At 36.7% G+C, this 24,308-nt stretch overlaps 1 protein-coding gene across 2 annotated transcripts; it reads right to left on the bottom strand.

Moving 5' to 3' along the window:
• Window positions 1–1,129: 1,129 nt before the first annotated feature.
• Window positions 1,130–15,493, bottom strand: Spn31A (Serpin 31A). Of its 2 annotated transcripts, none has more exons than XM_073967885.1 (4): window positions 15,119–15,493; window positions 7,832–8,710; window positions 7,622–7,772; window positions 1,130–1,911 (listed from the first exon to the last, which is right to left on the bottom strand). In XM_073967885.1, the coding sequence occupies exons 2-4, from the start codon at window positions 8,693–8,695 to the stop codon at window positions 1,781–1,783; spliced, it is 1,146 nt and encodes a 381-aa protein (XP_073823986.1). In that variant the 5' UTR covers window positions 8,696–8,710; window positions 15,119–15,493; the 3' UTR covers window positions 1,130–1,780. The 2 variants fall into 2 exon arrangements, with proteins under 2 accessions (XP_073823986.1, XP_073823987.1); XM_073967886.1 differs by having other exon boundaries at window positions 14,497–15,398.
• Between the last annotated feature and the right edge of the window lie 8,815 nt (window positions 15,494–24,308).

Raw genomic sequence — 24,308 nt, 5'->3', positions numbered from 1 at the left:
CTATTACCTCCTCCTTCAAAGTCCACTATAATATTTTGCTATACGTATTAGTTTCGCGATATTTTGAATATATTTACTTGCACTTAAAATTTAGGTTGTATTCACAACAACAAAATATTACTCAAATGCTCTGCTTTTTGAAGCTTCTTTAAGAGGTTCGCGTTTGAATGAAACAAAAACTAATATATATTTAAAAAGGTCCATGCCATAGCTGTCAGAGGTGCCAGATGTTGTACCAAAATTTTGACATTCATTTTTTTATTTTTGGCCAATGGGTGAATCCACTGTGCACCTTAGTAATGCCAAAACAGCTGGCTAGACCGGGTGTTGAGTATCGTACGAAAGTTCTCAACCTGTCGCTAGCTACTCACATTGTACCCGAAGTCTAGAAAATGGGTGGAGTGGTCACGCTACTAAAGATAGCTTCGCTTCGTACAGCTATCTGCGACAAGTTGAGATGTAGGAACGAGCTCCTCAATCCCTAGCCGCCGACACTTGAGGCGCAGACAATGAAGTCTTGGTGATCAATCACAGTATAGTGGATATGCTTGTATGCATGTCAGGAGGGATCTCCATGATCTAGAGAGAAAGTTCAACGATATAAGGGAGAACCCCTAGATCAGCAAGCCTATTAAGTAGGTTTGGATAGCATTCACATTGATGAATGTCCGCACGACACATTGCAAATTTCCAAGTGCCCGCCAAACCCAAGGCAAACACGAGTGGCTAAACTTTACTGTGTTATGAGCACCGTTGATATTTTTTAGTTATACAAAATTTACGCCTCAATGTATGCAATACTCTAAACAATAATGTTTACTACACATGCGATGGATTATCAAAGACATTCACCTTGTTCTAAAAATTATTTACAAAGGCCGCTTTAGACTTAATAAAATAATTCATTGACTATTTTTGTATAATTCATAAAAAACAATATTCCCACAATTTTAGTCCAAGTTTAACTTGATCGCCAGTCCAAAATAACTCCTAAACTATGTAGTCATATAAGTGTAAATATTTGTGAACAAACAAATTTGTGTGTTATCAATCAAAATAAAAACAAATAGATAATATAAATAAATAATTTATATTTATTACAAAACCACAAACAGAAAACTAAAACAAACATAATCCAAGAGAAGAATTTATTTTTTTGAAACATAAAATGCATAGTTTAACTAAACAAATTAAATTTAATATAAATACATTATAGACAAAAAAGCTCATGTACATATTAAAAATATTACAAATACAACTTACTTCCAAGGCTAATGTAAACAAATAAGAAAATAGTTATTATACTTAAAATAAAATTAACAACAAAATATAATTCAAATTCAATACAAAAAAATACAAAAACTAAAAACATTAATTTTAAAATTGTAAATAACAAATAAATTAAAAACTTGTAAACTATTTCAACCAAAAACAAATAAGAACAAAAATAATTTAAAATAATTCCAATTTTTTTGAAATATGTATGTATTTTAAAGATAACAACAAAAACTACTACATTATAAATTTAAATAACAACAAAAAACTACTAAACTTAAAAAAAAAAAAACAAATAAATAAAAACTAAATTTTCAAAATCTTTGTTACAAAAAAACACTTTTAAATGCAGTTTTACTTATATATGGCATCTATAAAAAACAACAACCAAGGTGAGTTAAAAGGGAGAAGGGAGTTGTAATGGCTGATAATATTGAGAGTTTGAGGAAAATCATTCCACCTTTCTTACATCTAATCTTATTTGCATGCGTGTGTGTTTGTTTTATTAAAATTTAACCACATGTCCTATAAAATATGTGGCATCCCGATTTCTTATGGCAAAGAAAAATGGATGATCTGCTCTAAAGAATTTCTGCCGTGTATCGATGGAGTTGCTGATAACAATTGGCTTGGTAGCTGAAAGAAGAAATAAACCATAAATTTATAATAAAAATAAGAAAATTTAAAATTGTCCAAAAGTTTTTCTATGCCACAAAAGTTATGCTACGTTTACATTTGCTTTGTTCCTTTACGAGACTGAGTATTCCAATTTTTACAATTTTTCACCCGCAATGAGGGAACACATAGTCCATATTTACATTAGGCAATTGTCAGTTTGTCGATGAGAGGGGGTTTTGAGAGGCAAAGGTTTCATCAAACTGACAATTGCCAAAAATTGCCTAATGTAAATATGGACTAGCTTTACAAAGCATACAATTTATATGAGAGCCGTTCCCAACTTTTACCATTTGTTGCCACTGTTACCATTTTGAAAAGTAAAGGATCAGACCGACTGTTGCGCACTTCAAACCCTATCTATAAGAAAGGGTGCTTCTTAAGATCCTTTCTATAAAAAGGGTGCTTCTTTAGATCCTTTCTATATGAAAGGGTGCTTCTTTAGATCCTTTCTATATGAAAGGGTGCTTCTTTAGATCCTTTCTATATGAAAGGGTGCTTCTTTAGATCCTTTCTATATGAAAGGGTGCTTCTTTAGATCCATTCTTAACGTAAGATTGGTACTTTAGATCTTTTCTATAAGAAAGGAAGCTTCTTAAGACAATTTCTTTAAGAAAGGGCTCTTCTTAAGACCCTTTCTCTAGAAAAGCGTGCTTCTTAAGACTCTTTCTCTAGAAAAGCGTGCTTCTTAAGACCCTTTCTCTACAAAAGCGTGTTTCTAAGAAGAAAGGGTGCTTCTTAAGACCCTTTCTCTAAGGAAGGATGCTTCTTAAAACCCTTTATCTAAGAAAGGTTGCTTCTTAAGTCCCCTTCTCTGAGATAGGGTGCTTCTTTAGACCCTTTCTCTAAGAAAGGTGTTTCTTTAGACCCTTTCTCTAAGAAAGGTGCTTCTTTAGACCCTTTCTCTAAGAAAGGATGCTTCTTTAGACCCTTTCTCTAAGAAAGGGTGCTTCTTTAGACAGTTTCTATAAGAAAGAAAGGGTGCATCTTTAGACAGTTTCTATAAGAAAGAAAGGGTACTTCTTTAGACAGTTTCTATAAGAAGGAAAGGGTGCTTCTTTAGACAGTTTCTATAAGAAAGAGAGTTTGCTTCTTTAGACATTTTCTATAAGAAAGAAAGGGTGCTTCTTTATACAGCTTCTATAAGAAAGAGAAGGTGCTTCTTTAGACATTTTCTATAAGAAAGAAAGGTTGCTTCTTTATACAGCTTCTATAAGAAAGAGAGGGTGCTTCTTTAGACATTTTCTATAAGAAAGAAAGGGTGCTTCTTTAGACATTTTCTATAAGAAAGAAAGGTTGCTTCTTTATACAGCTTCTATAAGAAAGAAAGGGTGCTTCTTTAGACAGTTTCTATAAGAAAGAAAGGGTGCTTCTTTAGACAGTTTCTATAAGAAAGAAAGGGTGCTTCTTTAGACAGTTTCTATAAGAAAGAAAGGGTGCTTCTTTAGACAGTTTCTATAAGAAAGAAAGGGTGCTTCTTTAGACAGTTTCTATAAGAAAGAAAGGGTGCTTCTTTAGACAGTTTCTATAAGAAAGAAAGGGTGCTTCTTTAGACAGTTTCTATAAGAAAGAAAGGGTGCTTCTTTAGACAGTTTCTATAAGAAAGAAAGGGTGCTTCTTTAGACAGTTTCTATAAGAAAGAAAGGGTGCTTCTTTAGACAGTTTCTATAAGAAAGAAAGGGTGCTTCTTTAGACAGTTTCTATAAGAAAGAAAGGGTGCTTCTTTAGACAGTTTCTATAAGAAAGAAAGGGTGCTTCTTTAGACAGTTTCTATAAGAAAGAAAGGGTGCTTCTTTAGACAGTTTCTATAAGAAAGAAAGGGTGCTTCTTTAGACAGTTTCTATAAGAAAGAAAGGGTGCTTCTTTAGACAGTTTCTATAAGAAAGAAAGGGTGCTTCTTTAGACAGTTTCTATAAGAAAGAAAGGGTGCTTCTTTAGACAGTTTCTATAAGAAAGAAAGGGTGCTTCTTTAGACAGTTTCTATAAGAAAGAAAGGGTGCTTCTTTAGACAGTTTCTATAAGAAAGAAAGGGTGCTTCTTTAGACAGTTTCTATAAGAAAGAAAGGGTGCTTCTTTAGACAGTTTCTATAAGAAAGAAAGGGTGCTTCTTTAGACAGTTTCTATAAGAAAGAAAGGGTGCTTCTTTAGACAGTTTCTATAAGAAAGAAAGGGTGCTTCTTTAGACAGTTTCTATAAGAAAGAAAGGGTGCTTCTTTAGACAGTTTCTATAAGAAAGAAAGGGTGCTTCTTTAGACAGTTTCTATAAGAAAGAAAGGGTGCTTCTTTAGACAGTTTCTATAAGAAAGAAAGGGTGCTTCTTTAGACAGTTTCTATAAGAAAGAAAGGGTGCTTCTTTAGACAGTTTCTATAAGAAAGAAAGGGTGCTTCTTTAGACAGTTTCTATAAGAAAGAAAGGGTGCTTCTTTAGACAGTTTCTATAAGAAAGAAAGGGTGCTTCTTTAGACAGTTTCTATAAGAAAGAAAGGGTGCTTCTTTAGACAGTTTCTATAAGAAAGAAAGGGTGCTTCTTTAGACAGTTTCTATAAGAAAGAAAGGGTGCTTCTTTAGACAGTTTCTATAAGAAAGAAAGGGTGCTTCTTTAGACAGTTTCTATAAGAAAGAAAGGGTGCTTCTTTAGACAGTTTCTATAAGAAAGAAAGGGTGCTTCTTTAGACAGTTTCTATAAGAAAGAAAGGGTGCTTCTTTAGACAGTTTCTATAAGAAAGAAAGGGTGCTTCTTTAGACAGTTTCTATAAGAAAGAAAGGGTGCTTCTTTAGACAGTTTCTATAAGAAAGAAAGGGTGCTTCTTTAGACAGTTTCTATAAGAAAGAAAGGGTGCTTCTTTAGACAGTTTCTATAAGAAAGAAAGGGTGCTTCTTTAGACAGTTTCTATAAGAAAGAAAGGGTGCTTCTTTAGACAGTTTCTATAAGAAAGAAAGGGTGCTTCTTTAGACAGTTTCTATAAGAAAGAAAGGGTGCTTCTTTAGACAGTTTCTATAAGAAAGAAAGGGTGCTTCTTTAGACAGTTTCTATAAGAAAGAAAGGGTGCTTCTTTAGACAGTTTCTATAAGAAAGAAAGGGTGCTTCTTTAGACAGTTTCTATAAGAAAGAAAGGGTGCTTCTTTAGACAGTTTCTATAAGAAAGAAAGGGTGCTTCTTTAGACAGTTTCTATAAGAAAGAAAGGGTGCTTCTTTAGACAGTTTCTATAAGAAAGAAAGGGTGCTTCTTTAGACAGTTTCTATAAGAAAGAAAGGGTGCTTCTTTAGACAGTTTCTATAAGAAAGAAAGGGTGCTTCTTTAGACAGTTTCTATAAGAAAGAAAGGGTGCTTCTTTAGACAGTTTCTATAAGAAAGAAAGGGTGCTTCTTTAGACAGTTTCTATAAGAAAGAAAGGGTGCTTCTTTAGACAGTTTCTATAAGAAAGAAAGGGTGCTTCTTTAGACAGTTTCTATAAGAAAGAAAGGGTGCTTCTTTAGACAGTTTCTATAAGAAAGAAAGGGTGCTTCTTTAGACAGTTTCTATAAGAAAGAAAGGGTGCTTCTTTAGACAGTTTCTATAAGAAAGAAAGGGTGCTTCTTTAGACAGTTTCTATAAGAAAGAAAGGGTGCTTCTTTAGACAGTTTCTATAAGAAAGAAAGGGTGCTTCTTTAGACAGTTTCTATAAGAAAGAAAGGGTGCTTCTTTAGACAGTTTCTATAAGAAAGAAAGGGTGCTTCTTTAGACAGTTTCTATAAGAAAGAAAGGGTGCTTCTTTAGACAGTTTCTATAAGAAAGAAAGGGTGCTTCTTTAGACAGTTTCTATAAGAAAGAAAGGGTGCTTCTTTAGACAGTTTCTATAAGAAAGAAAGGGTGCTTCTTTAGACAGTTTCTATAAGAAAGAAAGGGTGCTTCTTTAGACAGTTTCTATAAGAAAGAAAGGGTGCTTCTTTAGACAGTTTCTATAAGAAAGAGAATAGCTTGTCATGGCTGACGGTAACAAACTAAATATTTTAGGGGGTGCCGCATAAAAAGATCCGACATCAATTTTGTCCCTTTGAGTTAAAGCCAGTCAACACTTCTGCTGTCTATAGAACAATACGAGAGACCTCAAGAGGAATACTTTTGTCTACAGACTATTTCAATAGGTATAGTATGGTGTATAGAAGACCTCAAGAAGACTTCTGGTTTCAATAGAAACTTCCTCTGTTGTCTATAGAAGACCACAATACCTCCCTTCTCTACAAAAGACCTGCAGCTGTCTACAGAAGACCTCGAGAGGTCTGGCTTCCAAAGGTCTTCAATTGTCTACAGAACACCTAAATAAGCTTTCTATGCTCTATAGAAGACCCCAAGCTGTCTTGGGTTGTCTATGGAGGACCTTAAGATGCCCTCCGTTGTTTATGGATGACTTTAAAAGGTCTTCTGTTATCTATACAAGACCTCCAGATGTCACCTTTTGTCTATAGAAGACCTCAAGATGCCTTCTGTTGTCGTAGTCGTGGTAGTTCTTCCTTGGCTAAGAGGTTCCACTTAGTCCTATTACTCTCAGGATGCTCTGCAAATTGCCGCTTAAAATTGCAGGCGTACCTCTTCGTGTCTGTCACTGCCAATCCGTTGATCTTCTATAAACAAACCTGAATAACTAATCACCGAGTTTCCGATCATCTTCAAATCCCCTACATACAACCAAACAACGAAGCATCTTCTATTAACCTGAATAACCAATTATCGCGTTTCCGATCATCTTCAACTCGTCTCCATGCAACCGAACAATGAAACATAGAATTAACGATCATCTACAAAACCGAAAACGGAATCATTGATTTCCGATTATTTTTATCTAGGAATCATCGAGCATCAATATATCTACGAATCGCCTGCATCCAAGCATTGCAAGTCCTTCTCTAATAGCCGATCCAATCCTATGACACATCAATATCTGATTTAACCCCAGGAATGGGATATAACTCATATTTTCACTCCACAAAGTTTAATGGGCTCTTATGACGACTCTGAACGCGACTGATCTTAGCCCAGCTAACGACAAAACCACGTTACAGAGCCATATCGTTCCAATCCTTCAGGTACCTTCCAACAAAATTTCAATTTTTTCGATAAAATGGCTCGCACGATAAGTCCCGAAGGCAGAACCGATTTAAACCAAACTTTGCAGATTGTAATATTTCTTCCAGACATAGATTAGTTTCGAATATGGACCTTCTGGTTCCTCACAAATAAAATTAATTTTTTTTTTCCAAAAATGAGGGCATGTCTCGCATTGTTTCGAATTTTTTGTAGCTGGTTTTCTTCGCGGGCCCTACAATTTTGTTAGCGACAAATCCACACTTCCTTAGATAATAGTCTAAAAACCAGTTACCACCACTAAAATGACTGATGCGAAATTTAGTAAAATTTCTTCAAGTTCCTGGAAGGTCTTTATCAGACAAATTTCAAAGTGCATTTTAAGCGCTGTTCGAGGAAATTTTTGGGCAAGTTCATGCTCTAAAAAATACTATCGAACAATTCCATTCGGTATGTCCCTACAAAAGTTCAAAATGTTCGCTTAAGTTCAGGACTGTTCGAGAATTTTTTCCAAGCTGGACTATGTCGGGCTATATCAGCAAAAGTTTAATAATTTTTAGGTCACTTCTCAGCTCGTTTTCAAAATTTTAATTTTTTTAATAGCATACCTTCCACATTCGACGATTCCGAACCGGATTCATTGACATCCAAACAAACTTTGTGGAAAATCTCAGCAATGGGAAGTGACGGGGAGGCCGATTGTGGTGACAAAAGATTTTTAAAATTAGAATCCTCAGTAAAGAGCAGGGAAAAGCCCAACTGCAATGAAAATATCAATTAACCAATAGAAAATTTAACAGATACCATCTCCACTTTACCTTTTCCAATACCCCTTTCAGCGAACATTCAAAATCAATCTGAAATTTAGGCAATAACAGTTGAACACTTTCCATTTGCATTTGTTCCGAAATCGATGATAGATTAACCTCTTTCAGTTTCTCCTCCAGCTCTGCCAGACCATCTCTTTTATTGGGTAAAATTAGCAACATTGAAATCTCATCATCATGTTCGTAGGGTAATTCAACAGCACGTGCATCCATTTCCTTTAATTCCACGAATTTTACAAACATTTCATTGTCCAACATCATTGGTATCGATTTCACACAATCACTGCTGACGTGAAAATCATAAAGGCCAGAACGATAAGCACTGAACGGTAAGAACCATTTATTGCGGAAATTTGCTGCCATTAAAAGCAAAGCTTTACAATTGTTTTCGGTGAAGTGGAAATTTGTTGTGGATTTCTTTAACACCGATTGCAGACAACTTTTCACTAAATCTTCAACATTTTTGCCGGCGTTCGTTAATTTTTGTTTCTCTGCCTGTGTGAGGAAATATTTATAGGCAATTTTTTGAAATTCCACGTCCAAATCATTTTGTTCGTCAATAAATATTTTTGCACACATTTCAAGTTGAGTATCAGGTGAGGTTTGTGTTATGGCGGCAAGATTTCCAGCAAAATAGCTAGCCATTTTGGCATTGTTTGGGAAACGTTGCAGCTGTAGTTTGGCCTTAAGTTCTTCGGCAGTCTTTCCATCAGAACCTAAATATAGAAGTGCCAGCAAGGACTCGATTAGGAATGGTGATATTATCAGGTTGTCATTGCCACATCCATTGAGAAGATTTGTGAATATATCCAGGCCAAAATTGGTTTCAAAATTATTGTTATTTGCAGGATCCATAGTTTCCAGAAAATGCTGTAAAAATAAGGAAGGGGAAATATATTAGATACGGTTATTATTGTTATAATAAATTATTCCAAATATATAAGAACATAATGTATTTACTAGCTAGGTATATACCGTAGATTTTCGACGGGTAATATTGTTTGCAATTGTCTTCCATGGACTTGCCCACGAAATACATTATTTCGCTGTAGACAGGACCACGAAGAGTACTTTTGGTAAAGGTTTCAAAACAATCCCCGAACAGTCCTTAAACTACATTTAAGTGAACATTTCGAACTATTGTGAGGGAGGTACACCAAGGTATTGTACGATATGGACCTCTCTTTCCAGATAATGAAGATCTCTCCTTATGTGTTTGGGTGGGGGAAGCCTATTCACTAGATAGTGGCAGGGATACGATAACATGTATACCGGTAAAATCTTCGTTTCCTCATGAAAATGGTCCACTGGCGTCAGAGAAGGCACCCCGTTGCAGGGTTGCATTCTGGCAGGTTTATCGGAGGATATATAAGTCAGCTATGTTGACATTTAACCTATCACATATGCCATCGACGATAAGACCCGAAACCAAGATCGTGCAATCATCCGCATACATTACGATCTCTACACACTCTGGAGGGTGTGAAATTTCACAAAGGTAGAGGTTAAACAGTTCCGGAGATATCATCCTGGGGAACTTCCTATTACACTATACCGGTTTTAGACTTTTTAGAAAAATAGTTGATTATCCAACGTTTCAAACCCGGCTGGAGCGAAGTCTTTTCTATGTCCTCGAACGGCTTGACATGGTTGACGATATCGAGGCCCTCGATAGATCAAGAGCCAGAGTTCAGTCCTCGGCTCATGTGTGTGTGTGTGGATATGCCGTGTAATGCTGTTGCTAAGCAGAACAGTACTGCTTACGGGACCCGTTTTGATGGATAACTATTTCTGAAGAGTCTTTGCTAACGGTGACAAAAGTGAAATCGGACAGTACGATTCACCTTTGATGACATCAGAAACAATATGGGTGGCTCGTTTCTCGGCTCATACAGCTGGTTCAGCATTACCACGGAGATTCCATTAGAGTCCAACGCTTTGGGTGATATAGCGTTCCTGATGACATTCGCAACATCATCTACAGTAAATTGTGGTGGTTTCTGCTCTAATGCGACGTAGTACTCTTCTCTTCGCTCATTCACTCCAAGGGTGCTTGATAAACTGTCGATTAAAATAACTTGCACATCTCTGCGGATCGGTCAGCATAACGTAGCCAAAGGTGACTGAAGTCTTATCTTCCTTCTTTCCATGGTTTTTTAGTGACTTAAGCGTTGTCCGCAATTAATTTATTCCTGATCCAATGCAACTTTTCAGATGATTTAGCCACTTGTTCTGCTTATGCTAACCGACTAACTTGTTAACCTCCAATGTTAGCTCCCTGACGCTGGGATCACTGGTATTGGCTCGTCAAAGCTCAGCCTCTAGAGGCAACATTGATTTTATTAATAATATTTGAAGGCCTCTAGAGGCAACGTGGATTTTTTTAATAATTTTTGGCGGTAAACTGGATTTTTTAAACATTTTCAGAAGCCTATAAAGGCAACGTACGTGGATTTTTTAAAGAATTGTCGGATACCTCTTGAGAAAACGTGAAATTTTTGAAGAATTTTCAGAGGCCCATAGCGGCATCGTGGATTTTTTAAATAATTTTTGGAGGCAACATGGATTTTTAAACAATAATATTTGGAGGTTACGTGGATTTTTTAAAGAATTTTCAGAAGCCTCTAACGTCTACGTACAAATCCTACAAAAAGGTTCACTTGTATGTATTACGAAAAAACAAGCATTTCACACCCCCCTCCCCCTAGGGGAAACGTGGATTTTTTAAATAATTTTTGGCGGCCACTAGAGGCAACATTGATTTTATTAATAATTTTTGAAGGCCTCTAGAGGCTACGTGGATTTTTTAAATAATTTTTGGGGACCTCTCAAGGAAACGTGAAATGTTTGAAGAATTTTCAGAGGCCCATAGAGGCACCGTGGATTTTTTAAATAATTATTGGAGGCAACGTGAATTTTTTAAACAATTTTAAGAAGCCTCTAAAGACAACATGTATTTTTTAATAATTTTTGGAGGCCTCTAGAGGCAACATGGATTTTATGAATAATTTTTGAAGGCCTCTAGAGGCTACGTGGATTTTTTAAATAATTTTTGGAGGCCTCTAGAGACAACCTGGATTTTTACATAATTTTTGGAGGCCTCTAGAGGCAACATGGATTTTATTAATAATTTTTGAAGGCATTTAGAGGCTACGTGGATTTTTTAAATTATTTTTGGAGACAAGAAACAAACGAACTTATGAGCACCTGTGGCGATGATCGAAACTAATCTTCCCTGCCTTACCCCTTGGCGAACAATGCCAAACTTTCTTCACTTATAAATTCGTTGTTTTAAAATATTAAAACAACAACAATGGGATTAAGCCATAGTATTTAGATAAAACAAAATTCTTGGAGACTTCTAGAGGCAACGTAGATGTTTTGAAGGATTTTCAGAGGCAACGTGGTTTTTTAAATAATTTTCAGAGGCCTCTAGGGCAACGTGGATTTTTTAAACAATTTTTAGAGGCCTCTAGGGCAACGTGGATTTTTTAAATAATTTTTAGAGGCTTCTAGGGCAACGTGGATTTTTTAAATAATTTTTAGAGGCCTCTAGGGCAACGTGGATATTTTAAATAATTTTTAGAGGCCTCTAGGGCAACGTGGATATTTTAAATAATTTTTAGAGGCCTCTAGGGCAACGTGGATATTTTAAATAATTTTTAGAGGCCTCTAGGGCAACGTGGATATTTTAAATAATTTTTAGAGGCCTCTAGGGCAACGTGGATATTTTAAATAATTTTTAAAGGCAACGTTAATTATACCCTACACCACTATGTGGAAAGGGTATTATGGGCCTGTTTATGTATGTCGATAAGAAAATGAATACGCAAGAAAAACTACCAAATTTTACTGTGCTTTTCAAATTTGTTTTTTGTTTTCAAGCAAAAGCAAAAAAATTATATTTCAAAAACTAAGGTTTGGGTGTGTTTCATGCGTACACATTTTTGTTTCGAAATACATAAACTGGGGGTATAAGTTTGTTTTGGGAAAAATTCATGTAACACCGCGAAATATTCGTCGGAGACCCCCAATGTGGTATACCAATCTTCATATCTCGGCGAGATAAAGCGATTTTGAGATGAGTGTCCGTCCGTCCGTCTGTCCATTATAAATTGTAAACACGCTCCAGGCCGCAATTATGGACCGATCGTCACGAAATTTTGTATGGAGGTCGGGTTCAGATCAGAATAGATCCCTATTCTTATTGCTGATGATCGTGAAATATTTAGCGGGTGAAATGGACCAAAAACATAATATTTATCCAATTTTCTAGCGGCTCTGTAGGTCTCAATAATATTCCGATCAACGCGTAATTTTAAATAAGGTAAGAGTATATCACAAAGGAGAAGCTTGCAATTTGAGATGGCGATCAGATAATATTTAGAGGGTTAAATGTACCACAACTTTTGTGTGAAAATCGTTAAAATTTTTAATAAACAGCTTATATCTTAATTCCTGGAAGTGACATTCCGGACAAGTGAGATATACTTGAAAGTGGAACGCTTGACCTTTCAATTGATGCCAATTATGTTGGTGTGCATGGTCAGATAACATAGTTACAGCCTAATATATTCCATTATTTGTTTGTAGTGTAATAATAAACTCGCTAGAAGTCGCAATTATACAGCACGAAATATTCGTCCTAGAACCCCTATTTGGTATGCCGAAATTCATATCTCGACGAGATAAAGCGATTTAGCGATGTGTGTCCGTCCATTAAAAATTGTAAGCAAGCTTAAGGCCGCAATTATGGACCGATTGTAACGAATTTTTTAAGGAGGTTGTGTTCGGGCCAGAATAGAAAGGATTAGCTTTTGGTGATGATCGTGAAATGTTCAGAGGATGAAATGGACCAAAAACAAAATTTTAACCAATTTTGTAGCGGCTCTGTAGGTCAAAATAATGACCCGCAAAATTTTAAACAAAGTTTGAGTTTATGATGAAGAAGGAGCGTACAAACCAACGTGAAGATCAGATAATACTTAGCGGGTTAAATGGACTGAAACCTTTGTGTAAAATTGGTAAAAATTTCAATAACGTAGCGGTTAAACAACGGAAGTAGTTGTACTACATAAGTGGGTTTCATTACATTTTAGTTTGTGTGAACTACATTTTCCTTTCCTGCTACAAAAAAGTATTTGTCATGCTAGATAACTTTTTGGTTTTGGTCATAAGTATTATACATTACATCTCTGATATTTGATAATTAAATTTTCACAGTCATTGAAAGAGCGATTGTCCAGGGATAGTGGTATAGGGTTTCCCATGGTCGGCTCCGTCGGACTATAGACTTTTCTTACTTGTTTTTTACATAATTTTGGGATGCCATTTGAGGCAACGTGGATTTTTTAAAATAATTTTTGGGGCCTCTAGGGCTTTTTTGAAGAATTTCCAGAGGCCTCTAGATGCAACGTGGGTTTTAAAATAATTTTTGCAGGTCTCTACAGGCAACGTGGTGTTTTAAAAAATGTGTGCAGGTCTCTTCAGGCAACGTGGGGTTTTAAATAATTTTTGAATTTTGACTGCTACCCCACGTACTGATTGATCATTAGAGCCAGGCTCAATAGATATAGGTCTGTATTGGACAGACGAGTGCAATAGGATCCCCTACCTCAACTTCAGGTGCGATCCTTCCTCAGTACGTTGAAACCATCACAACGTTGTAAGCTACGGTTGTTGTTGAGCTTGGTTTCCAGCACCGCCGTGACCATGATATTGTTCCGACTCATGAAATCCACTATTTCCTCGACCTTACCTCGTTCCATTAAATTGTTAAAAGGATGCATTTTTTGGGATTTCATCAATTGGATGTCACAAACTGAGCACATCCATATTGGTCCTGGGTTTTCCTCCGTCCCTGCACGTACCAAAAGAATCCGGAGAGGCTGCCCCCACAGTACAGAAAAACGATACATATAGAAACATGTGTACACTGAGGTGGCAGCCACTGCCCCGAATGCTGATGTTCCGGATCAATCAGGTATCGAAGAACCCGCTGCAGTGGGACTCAATATATTCGCCATTACAAGGCACTAGGTTTAGAAACCGACCCTCCCACATTAATAAAATTGGCTCTATTTTAGACGTTCGATTGGATGACTTTTTTATTTTTTGTTATTCTTATTTGTGATCGATGCTTGTGCTTACCAAAAACACAGAAAAATCAAAAAACTATCGATATATGCAACATATGCTATTTTTGTTGCTTACACTCCAAAATATGTATATGCAAAAATACACTGTTTACTTATACGATTCTGTTTTGAGAATCAACCTTTTGCTATTTCTATGTCCTTCTACACTCTTTAAAGGATTTCATTTTTAACGCCGTTAATATTAGTAACGGTTTGTTTTACTGACATATGTTTAAAATTAACTGGAAAAATTCCATTTCACTTGTTATTTTCGAATTGGTTTAATTTATGTTATCCAAACTGTTTGCTATATTTATATGTTTGGTAATTCACATGACCTACATAGCATCACTTCTAAATATATTTGTATACACATATATTTCCACTTTTCGCACAATTATATTTCAAATCTAATTTCCGTTCAATTTCAGGTATTTTCCTTTAATTATGACTCAAATCTTTTACGTCAATATAAGTATTTCCCTTTTAGTTTTTTTCTTTTTTGGCACAAATACTAACGTTTATTCACTTTTAATTGTTGAAATTATTTTTGTGGCGAATCCAAAAAACAACTTCAAGATTCCAATAATTATTGGTATTTTTTCTTTTTTCCACACAATCATACATTCAATTAAAACATTTCAGTTCGTTTTTTTAAGGAATCAAATAATTCTCTTTTTTTTCGTTCACAAGTGTTTATACGTTCTTTCGTCGGTCTATCCGTCCGTCCGTCAGTATATTCCATCCATCTATGCCAAAGACCAAAAATCGAAAATCACCTAAATCGCACACAAGACACATTTGGAGACGGACAAATTATTTTTCGGTGTTTTTTTTTTTTTTTTTTTTTTTTTTTTTTGGATGGGAGGATGATGGTATTCCAAGTGGTTGTTTGAGTCGATGACTACTCTTTAAACATATGTGGGTGGGTGGGTTGACGGCGCGTGAGTTTTCTTCCAACCGTGCCTTGTCGTTGATTTTGTATATTTTTCCAAATAATTACATCACATAAATGAGTTTTTAAAACAAATTAATGTTTTTTTTTCACTTTTATTTTGAAACACACAAAATGCAATAAAATTTTTGTTTTATATTAAAAGAATTTTGAAAATGGGTCATTCAATTAAACTTCGTGTGATACCTTTATATTGGGAATATTTAAAACAGACTATTTTTATTTTGAAAAATTTGTTATCCACAATCACCAAACGATTTCAACTCGACAAGCTCTTGGCAAAAACTAAACAGAATTTTTAAAAAATTGTTGTGCTCTCCCCAAAAAAGAATTTCAAAATTTTAAAAATTTGTTCTAATATTCCTAACATGAATTAGCTTCTGCCGCTGCTAATACAGTAGGCAGTCATTGCTGCCGCTTTCCTTTTGCTGTTGATACATTTTCATCAACAACATATTTTGTACTCAAATAGTTCGGGTAAATGTTTGTGAAAACATAAATTCGCATCTCTATAGTCTCAGCTGCGTAGCAGTCGTGACTGGCGTTGCTATTTCCACGCCCGCGTTTTTGTTTCTTCTTCAATTTTTTATTGCAGTTTTATTTATTTAGTTGATCGCTGCTGACAACACGCTGAGTAATATTCCTCTCATTTAATTATCTCATGTTTATATGTTTATGAGATATCATCTCTCGATATGATATGTCACAGTGTTTTGAAACCATATAGTTATAATGGAGACAATGTTCCCCATTTGAATATAATAGGCAACAAAATTCAAAAAAATTGATTTATAGCTTCGAAATTGTATACCCTTGACCATTGAAATAATCATTTGCGACCCTGTAAAGTAAAGTTTGTTCTATGACACGTCTTGATCTGGTTAAATCCTCGACTAATAAGTGTGAAGATGGCGTGCTGCGCTGTTGTCGTGCTGTACTGCTTACGAAACCCATGCTGATGATCGGCAACTGGTTAGCTATTTCTAATGCTGGGGAGGACTAAATCCTCAAGGGTCTTTGCTACGAGCCACAAAAGCGAAATCGCTCTGTACGATTCACCATTGCTGGCAACCTTGTCTTCAGTACCGGGACTACCCTGTCCATTTTCCAGACTTCGGGAACGATGTGGGTTCTTTCCAGGTTCGAGAGTGACTTAACCGTTGCCAACAATTCAATTATTCCGGCTTCAGTGTTACACGACGTAGGTCATCACGCTCATTTACTAATTTCGTCCCCTTGTTGGGAAGTTTGGTCTCACTTCGGGCGTCTGAACATCAGAAGGGTTAGACATATCTCTGAAGCGGTGATTAGTGAACTCTCTGAAACCCCGCCAATTAGATTTCCTATGACAGACGAAAGTGCGGCGTTAAGAGGTTATGAAATCAGGTGGTTTGAAAAACGATGGGTTGCCAGGTGACATCATTTTTCAGGCCAGAGGACACGATGGTTGTCTGGCGAACTCTGACACTCTCCGCTAACTTTGGTAGGGACGTCCTCATTGACCGTACAGAACGTATATCCATCAATCTCCTATTCCTCTAGTAATTGCCGAGGACCGAATGCCCAAGTCATGATTGGCATTTAAGTCCCCAAGACCAGAAGGTTATGACCTTCCAAAAGTAGGCTAATGTTGAGTCTCACTTCGATAATATATGGCGAGCGTCTGCAGCAGTGATGACGTCTCGGAATTTTTTTTCAGCTACCGAACATCAGAAGTGTTGTACAAATCTCTGAAGCGGTGATTAGTAAACTCTCTGAAGCCCGGCCAATTATATTACCCATGATTGATGAAAGTGCGGCGTTAAGAGGTGATGGAATCAGGTAGTCTGAAAAACGATGGGTGAATCATTTGTCAGGCCAGGTGACACGATGGTTGTCTGGCGAACTCCGACACTCTCCGCAAACTCTGGTAGGGGTGTCCTCATTGACCGTACAGAGCGTAGATATATCAAACTCCTATTCTTCTAGTCATTGCCGAGGACCGAATGTGCAAAACTCATGATTTGCATTAAAATCCTCCAAAACAAGATAGTTATGACCTTCCGAAAGCGGGCTAATATTGGGCCTATAACCTGGAGTACAGCTATTTATCGGTGGGATGTATACGTTCAGCAACTCTAATTGGCAGTTCCACACCTGACTGCTACCCCGATACACTCCATGTACGGGTCATTAGAGCCAGGCTCAAGCGAGATAGGTCTGTATTGAACAGACTGATGCAATAGGAAAGCTTTGCCACTTCTGAGTAAGGACGTTTTAACCATCACAATGGTATAAGCTGCGGTTGTTGTTGAACTTGGTTTCCTGCAATGCCCCGACCATGATATTCTTCCGACGCATGAAATCCTCTATTTCCTCGATCTTACCTCAGATTCCATTTCAATTAAACTGCAAAAAGGATGCATTTTCAGAGATTGGAACAACAACGGCTGTTAATAAGTGCTGCGGCTGCAGATGGGGGGATTAAGGAGGAGTCGCGTATTTTGAAGACCACGTCGACTCACTGGGGTCTGTGTTCACGCAGCATGCAGCAACATAGCCGTAGTCCCTCGCATGGACGAGTCCAGAACAACCCCTGAGATGCGCCCACTTCCGACATCTTATATCATATCAAGTTTGAGTGTGGTGGATACGGATGTGACAAATTATACACATCCAATTTGATGCTGGATTTTCCTCCGTCCTGCACGAACCAAAAGAATCAGAAGAAGGCATTCCGGCATATGCTGCTCTGCTTCCAACACAGAAAAATAATAAAAATACAAACATGTGTATACTGAGTTGGCAATCGCTGGCCGGAACTGGTGTTATGTGGTTCCGGGTCAATCCGTTATCGAAGAACCCACCGACGTGGGCTTGTTATTATCGACGTAAGATTGTTTGCAAGCGTCATTCTCAGACTCGAAATTACACCCTCTAGCAACTTTCATACTTCTGAATTCTTCACTCTCGTCTGGTTGTAAAATTTAAAAAGGGCTGCCAAAAAATATGCGTTTTCTTCAGCTTCCCATTAAAAAACTTTTGCAATGACTCCAACATTTCAGATCAAATCCAGCCCGTTGTGCCTTCACACGTTTTGGAACTTACTTCTACTCAATTATGTCCATCCAATTGAAATCGATATATTGAACGTAGATATGTTCCAGGAACGAAACTCATGAACGACGGTACCACAGAAGGTTTATTGAGAAAATTTCCTCGAAAATAGCTTGGCTTTGAGCCATCATTTTTTTAACAAATGTTTGATTAAATTCTTTTAATTAAACCAATGTCTGCGAAAGAGTGTTTAGATCCAATGTTCGTTAAGTTTTCCTTATATCTTCGTCGCCAAACGTTGAATGCCAGAAATTAATTACAGAACACTGTAATTTATTGATAAGAAATTGAAAGAAGAATGATTAAGCATGAACAATAATAATACAAAAAAGTGTAATATAATGTAAAACAGTTCAATGAAGACATGACAGAAAATTATTTCAATAAAAAGTAGTTTGGATTTCCTCTTATCTTATCTGCTTGCGCAAGTACACATACTTCGGAAGCATAGCATATCTTCTAAAGTTGGTCTGAGTTCAAGGGACGAGTTGTGTGCCGATACCATGAACTTAGTCTTATCGCCGTTTTCTTTTAGCTTTTTAAAGGTGTCTGTTATAAATCTTCCTCAATAGAATATGAAAAAGATCGAGAGATTGTCTCCTTGTCTGAAACATGTCTTTCCTATTTTAACTGGCAGAATCGTGTCAGACATCTTAAGAACCAAATTCATTCATGGTTTCGAATATCTTTGAACGGGCTATCGAAGGCCCTTTAGTCGACAAAAACTTGGTAAGTATCGATCAACTGCTCAAACTCCATCGCAAGAAGCACACATCTCTCGATAAATGTGTCCAACTTCCAAACAATATTCCAGGCCACATTAGCATTAACTACTCGTACCCGCCACAACACTTACAAAGTCTAACTATTGCTGCACCACAAGCATAAAACCAGAGCGACTCCTCCCAGCACATGTAGCCATCACATCATATCATTTGGTCACATCCACTTCTTCAAGATCTTGCAGTAAAACTGCAATTCAAAATAAAGGAGATTACCAGATTCATACATGCCAATAACATTATGATAGCTCCAATGCAGGAGACTACACTGACCACAATATCAGATCAACACAGGACAGGCATTGGAATCATGGTGGAGCACAGGTATTTATATTCACGGCTTTAAAGTTTTAATCCTCCCCAGCGTCAGAAATAGCTATCCAGTTGCCGATTATCAGCATGGCTTCTGTAAGCAGCACAGCACGACAACAGCGCTGCGCTCCATCTCCACACAAATTAGTCAAGGACTCAACCAGAGCAAGCCGTGTGAAATTCGTTGAGCATTAAAGGTGGAGCTCGACTTATCAAAAGCTTTACTTACTGCCAAGCACTCCACGCTGTTAAAGACATCCAACAGACTACCATCCGAAATGGCTGAAATGACTGAAATTTGGTATTTGGTAAACTTTCTACCTGAAGTTTGTCGGTATGGGTCCACGTCTCATAAAATCCCCTTTGTGTCCTCAACATCCCACCGAAATAGCTGAAATGTGGTATTTAATCTTCGTGAAAGAAGATAGAACAGTGATTTTGGCGCTCGACTTATCAAAAGCCTTACTTACTGTCAAGCACTCCACGCTGTTTGAGAACATCGAATAGACTACCCACCGGCCAAGTTTGAAACGTTGGATAATAAATTATGTGTGCGGACGCCTGTCGTACGTGAAATTCAGAAACAGGATGTCCACCTCTCCAGATGGCATTGAGATCGTAACGTATTTGGATGATTGTACGATCTTGGCGTACCTTCTCTGATGTCATTTGTGTCATCTTACTAAATATCCGCCACTGGGTTGAATGTTATTCATGGTCGATGGTACCTGAATTGTGAGCACTAACTTGTCCAAGATTCTAGGGGTCACATTCGACAACAATTTCACGTGGATCGCGCATGCCACAACTTTCTGCGACAAGCTGAAATGTAGGAACAATGTCGTCAAGTCCCTAGTCGTCAGCACTTGGGGTGCAGATGAAGAAACATTGTTGACCATATATAACGCGGTAAGTCGAGCTGTGGTAAGCTATGTGACGCCAGGGTGTTTGGTATTTAAAATGGCCTATAGTGGCACACGTTTCGATATAGCACCCATATAGTGCTACCTACCGTTTTCGGTAGTTTGAAGGTTTAGCCTCATTATCACACCGAAATGTCTGAAAATTTGTATTTAGTCTTTATTGGGGGTATAAAACTTTCCACTTGAAATTTGTCGGTATAGGTCCACGTCTTCATATAGCCCTCATAGACGGGTACCTCCTGATTTTCGGTATTTTGAAGGTTTTAGGCACATTATTCAGTCGAAATGACTGAAATTTTGTTTTTAGTCTTCATCAATCAGGGGCCTCAATATCCCATTGAAATGAAGCGAAATGGTATTTACTCTTCGTGGGGGGTTTAAAACATTCCACCTGAAAATTTTCGGTATAGGTCCACGTCTTCATATAGCTCCCATAGAGCGGCACCCTCCGAATTTCAGTATTTTGAGAGCTTCACATTATTATTATTATTATTTGGAGTTACAATACTTTCCTTCAGAAATTTCTCGGTACAGGTCCACGATTTGATACATCCGCCATAGAACAGTACTCCCGACTTTCGGTATTCTGAAGGTTTTAGCCTCATTAAATAACAAGAAATTATCACAGGAACAAAATACACCTTGCAGAAAATCAGACGGTATAGGTCCACGTTTTGGTATAGCCCCCATAAACCCTATCACCAGATTTTATGTTTTTTTAGGATCGATCGATCGATGCACTCTTGTCACGCCAAAAGTTGTGAAAAATTATCGGATGAAAATGTTCACAAGAAAATTCCATTTTTTGTTTTGTAAAGTGATTTGTTCTAGTCACTGTGAACAACCCAACACATGGTCGTATGTCAAACTGTCCTGAGTACGCTTAGACTAAAAACTGTCAAACTTTCCGAAAAAATATCATATGACGCCTGACGACACTGTGTGTTGACTAGGCCAGAAATTGTTCTAGTTTTCCTCGTAGATTCTGCAGCTCTAGAACAGACCCATGGTAGAACAAATACAAGGTAAAGTTAATACTACAACAAATACAACTCGAACAACAACCACAAAGGAATTTGTTTTTGTTTGTAAACCTTAGTGTCAACGTAAATGTAAACAAAACAAGGAAATGTCTATAAATTATTGGAATTTAAAAAACAAATCATTTTTCACATTTGATTGAATATTTTGGAAAACATGAATGAAAACTCGTTAGATTTTCAATTTGAATGTTTCCATATCATTCCACTAAATGCATAATTTCTCGCAGAAAGTAGAATACTTGCAAAAATGTTTCGGGTCGCTGGTAATTCATTGAAAAAAGAGAAGATGTTTCAATCATTTGCTTTTGAAAACAAAAAAGCACATGTTTATTAGGGCTTCATTCTTTTCAAGTTTAAGAAAATACCACACATATTAACAAATATTGTACCGCCTCTATAAGCGGTGTTTTAGTGTGCGGCATGTCGTTCGGACCTGGAGGAGGTTACATGTCAATGATATGAAGCCGTCTTTATGGGAAATAGTTTTTTTTCTGATGAATAAATTTGTTCTTCAAAAATATATATCCCTAATATACATCGAACATAGAAATAAATACATAAAATGTCGAATGGAATTTGACACTAACACTACAACCCAGTTCAGTCAGCTGGGTATTGCTGCTACCTTTTCTTGTTCTACCATGGAACAGACCATTCAATTGTAACATATTTCTTTTTCTGGACATCTTGTTTGAAGAGAGATTTACAGCTGCTCTGAATCTTGTGAAGAAAGTGAAGGCGACATAAGGAAAGAGCTCAAAACAATAAAAATAGAGCTAAAGAAATTAGAAAAATTGGAGAAACTCGACCAGCTGACCGAATCAATAACTTTTATGTCCCCAAAATTTGATCAGGTTTTCAGAGATGTTGCAGAAAACAAAAAGAAAATCACTGCAATAGAAAAAGAAAACAAAATATTAAAAAATTAAGTGAAGACATTGAAGCAGTCTGTTAAAATTTTTCATGACGATCGTGTGAGAAATGACTGTGTTATCAGTGGAATGAAAGTAAACGATGATGTTAATGCTGTCGATGCTGTGTTGTTGTTGTCGAAGAGTGTAGGTGTGAAATTGGAGAAGGGCGCAGTAGAGCAGGAGGAGGCATTGTGACTCACAAGAGAGCCCATTTGCTCTAAGTGAGCGTAAATTTGTTATCGCTCACAGCCTGTGTAGATTAGAGTTGGGCAATATAGTTCCTGGAGCGGATCGATCTTTCTAGTTCCTTTTGCCAAAAGGAACTAGTTCCTTAATATAGTTCCATAGTTCCGAGAGCGATATAGTTCAATGAATCTTTCTCTTTAATCGTTCTATCTATTTCCTTCGTTCCAAATAGTTCCGAGACCGATATAGTTCAATGAATCATTCTCGTTCCTCGTTCTTTTTATTTCCTTCATTCCAAATAGTTCCGAAAGTGAAGTACTTTAACGAAACTTTTTCTTTTTGTTTTCATCTTTTGGTGGATGAATTGACAAAAAATAAATAAATTGCATCGACGTAACGAGGATGTGATTTACGTTTATTTAACAATGTGGCCGAATCTGAATGATGAAGGAACCGAACGTGAAAGATCGAAGTGAGTGTGGAATTAAATAAAGAAAATGAATTATATAAATGAAAGAATAAAGGCCTGCGTACATAAGCTGCCTTGCCTGCTTACCTTGCTTACTTCTGATAAAAGAATAAAAAAGAAAAGGGCAACCCAGTTCGAAATTTCGTCGGCCTTCTTTATTCTTTTATTTTTATTATGTCAGAAATGAAGCAGGAAAGCAAGGCAATCAGGCAGAGCAGCTTATGTACGCAGGCCTTTACATATGTATATGCACGGCTGGAACTATATGAACTAAAGGAACTATATAAATGAAAGAGCCGGATATAGTTTCAATAGTTCCTTGTCCGGAATAGTTCCTTGGAACTAGTTCTTTCCGGAACTACACAACTCTAGTGTAGATGCTAACACGTTGTGAACAACAACAAATTTACGCTCATTGAGAGCTCAAGAGAGACCCAAAAATGTTCTCTGCCTCACTCTGCAGTAGAGAATGCATATTTTGTTGGTAGGAATGAGAAGAAGGATGAAAAATTGTGAAATTTGCATCGAAGAGTCAGAAAGAGAAGTTAATGAATTCAAAAGCGAAACTTAGAGAAAACGAAGATACAAAAAAAGTATTCGTTAATGACTATCTAAGAACGTTTTCACACGATAGGGTTTGACTGCCCAAAAACGTGGTTTCCGTTTTGACTCTCATTCGTAATTTTCACATCTAGTGTTGCGTTTTTGAAGTCATTGTATAGAAGCGTACTTTTTGAACAAAAAGAAGTACGGTTTTACATAAATGTACCAAAAAGGTTTATGTGTGTATTGTATTTGAAAATAAAAAAAGTAATTCTTGTGAATCCCATAAAATTGGGTAAAATGTATGCGTTGTTAAAATTGTTGCCTCATGCGCGCATGCCATGTAAAAAATAATGTAATAATTCTTACCACCTGAAGGTAAGATGATACCTGCGTTACCAGCGTAAATTTTTCAAGAAAGATTTTTATGAAATAGGGATATACCTTTGTTATTAACAGGTACATAGAAGTCATGTTTTGAAGAACACCTTTATTTGTAAAAAATATGATGAAACAGGTAGATAAGATCTTACATGCTAGTGTTGTATGTATGGTACTTTATGTACGTTTTCGTTCACTTTCTTCCACATTTTGTTTCAACACTGACACAATTTACGAATGACAATCAAAACGGACAACGCATTTTTGAGCAGGCAAACCTTATCGTGTGAAAACGTTCTAAGCAAAGAAATATTAAAACTTTTGTACCATGCAAAGTCTCTGAAGTCAATTGGATATCAACATGTTTATGCCAGAGATGGGAGAGTTTACTGCAAGAAAAGTGACATTTCGCTACAAATTCTAATCCGTAGTGAAGATGATGTTGACGATATACTGCTTCAAGCTACTTCAAGCAAGCATTTTCAAAGACGATCGATGGTGCGCAATAGAGTTTATGAAGGCGTAAATTCAAGTGATGATGGTGTTGGAAATTATGTTGATGATGATGACGGTGATGATGATGCTACTTATGAATCTCCTTCTTAAATTGTATTTTAAAGAAACCGAATTTAAACTTTTTTAATACATATTTTTCTTCTTTTTATGATTAAAAATCAATGCTTTGAACATTTTTCTAATTTTTTGAAATATGCTGATGGCTTAAACT

Source organism: Musca autumnalis, unplaced genomic scaffold (assembly GCF_047663935.1).
Source record: "Musca autumnalis isolate F117 unplaced genomic scaffold, ASM4766393v1 scaffold_2, whole genome shotgun sequence".
NCBI lineage: Eukaryota > Metazoa > Arthropoda > Insecta > Diptera > Muscidae > Musca > Musca autumnalis.
This window is presented reverse-complemented; position numbering and strand designations above follow the sequence as displayed.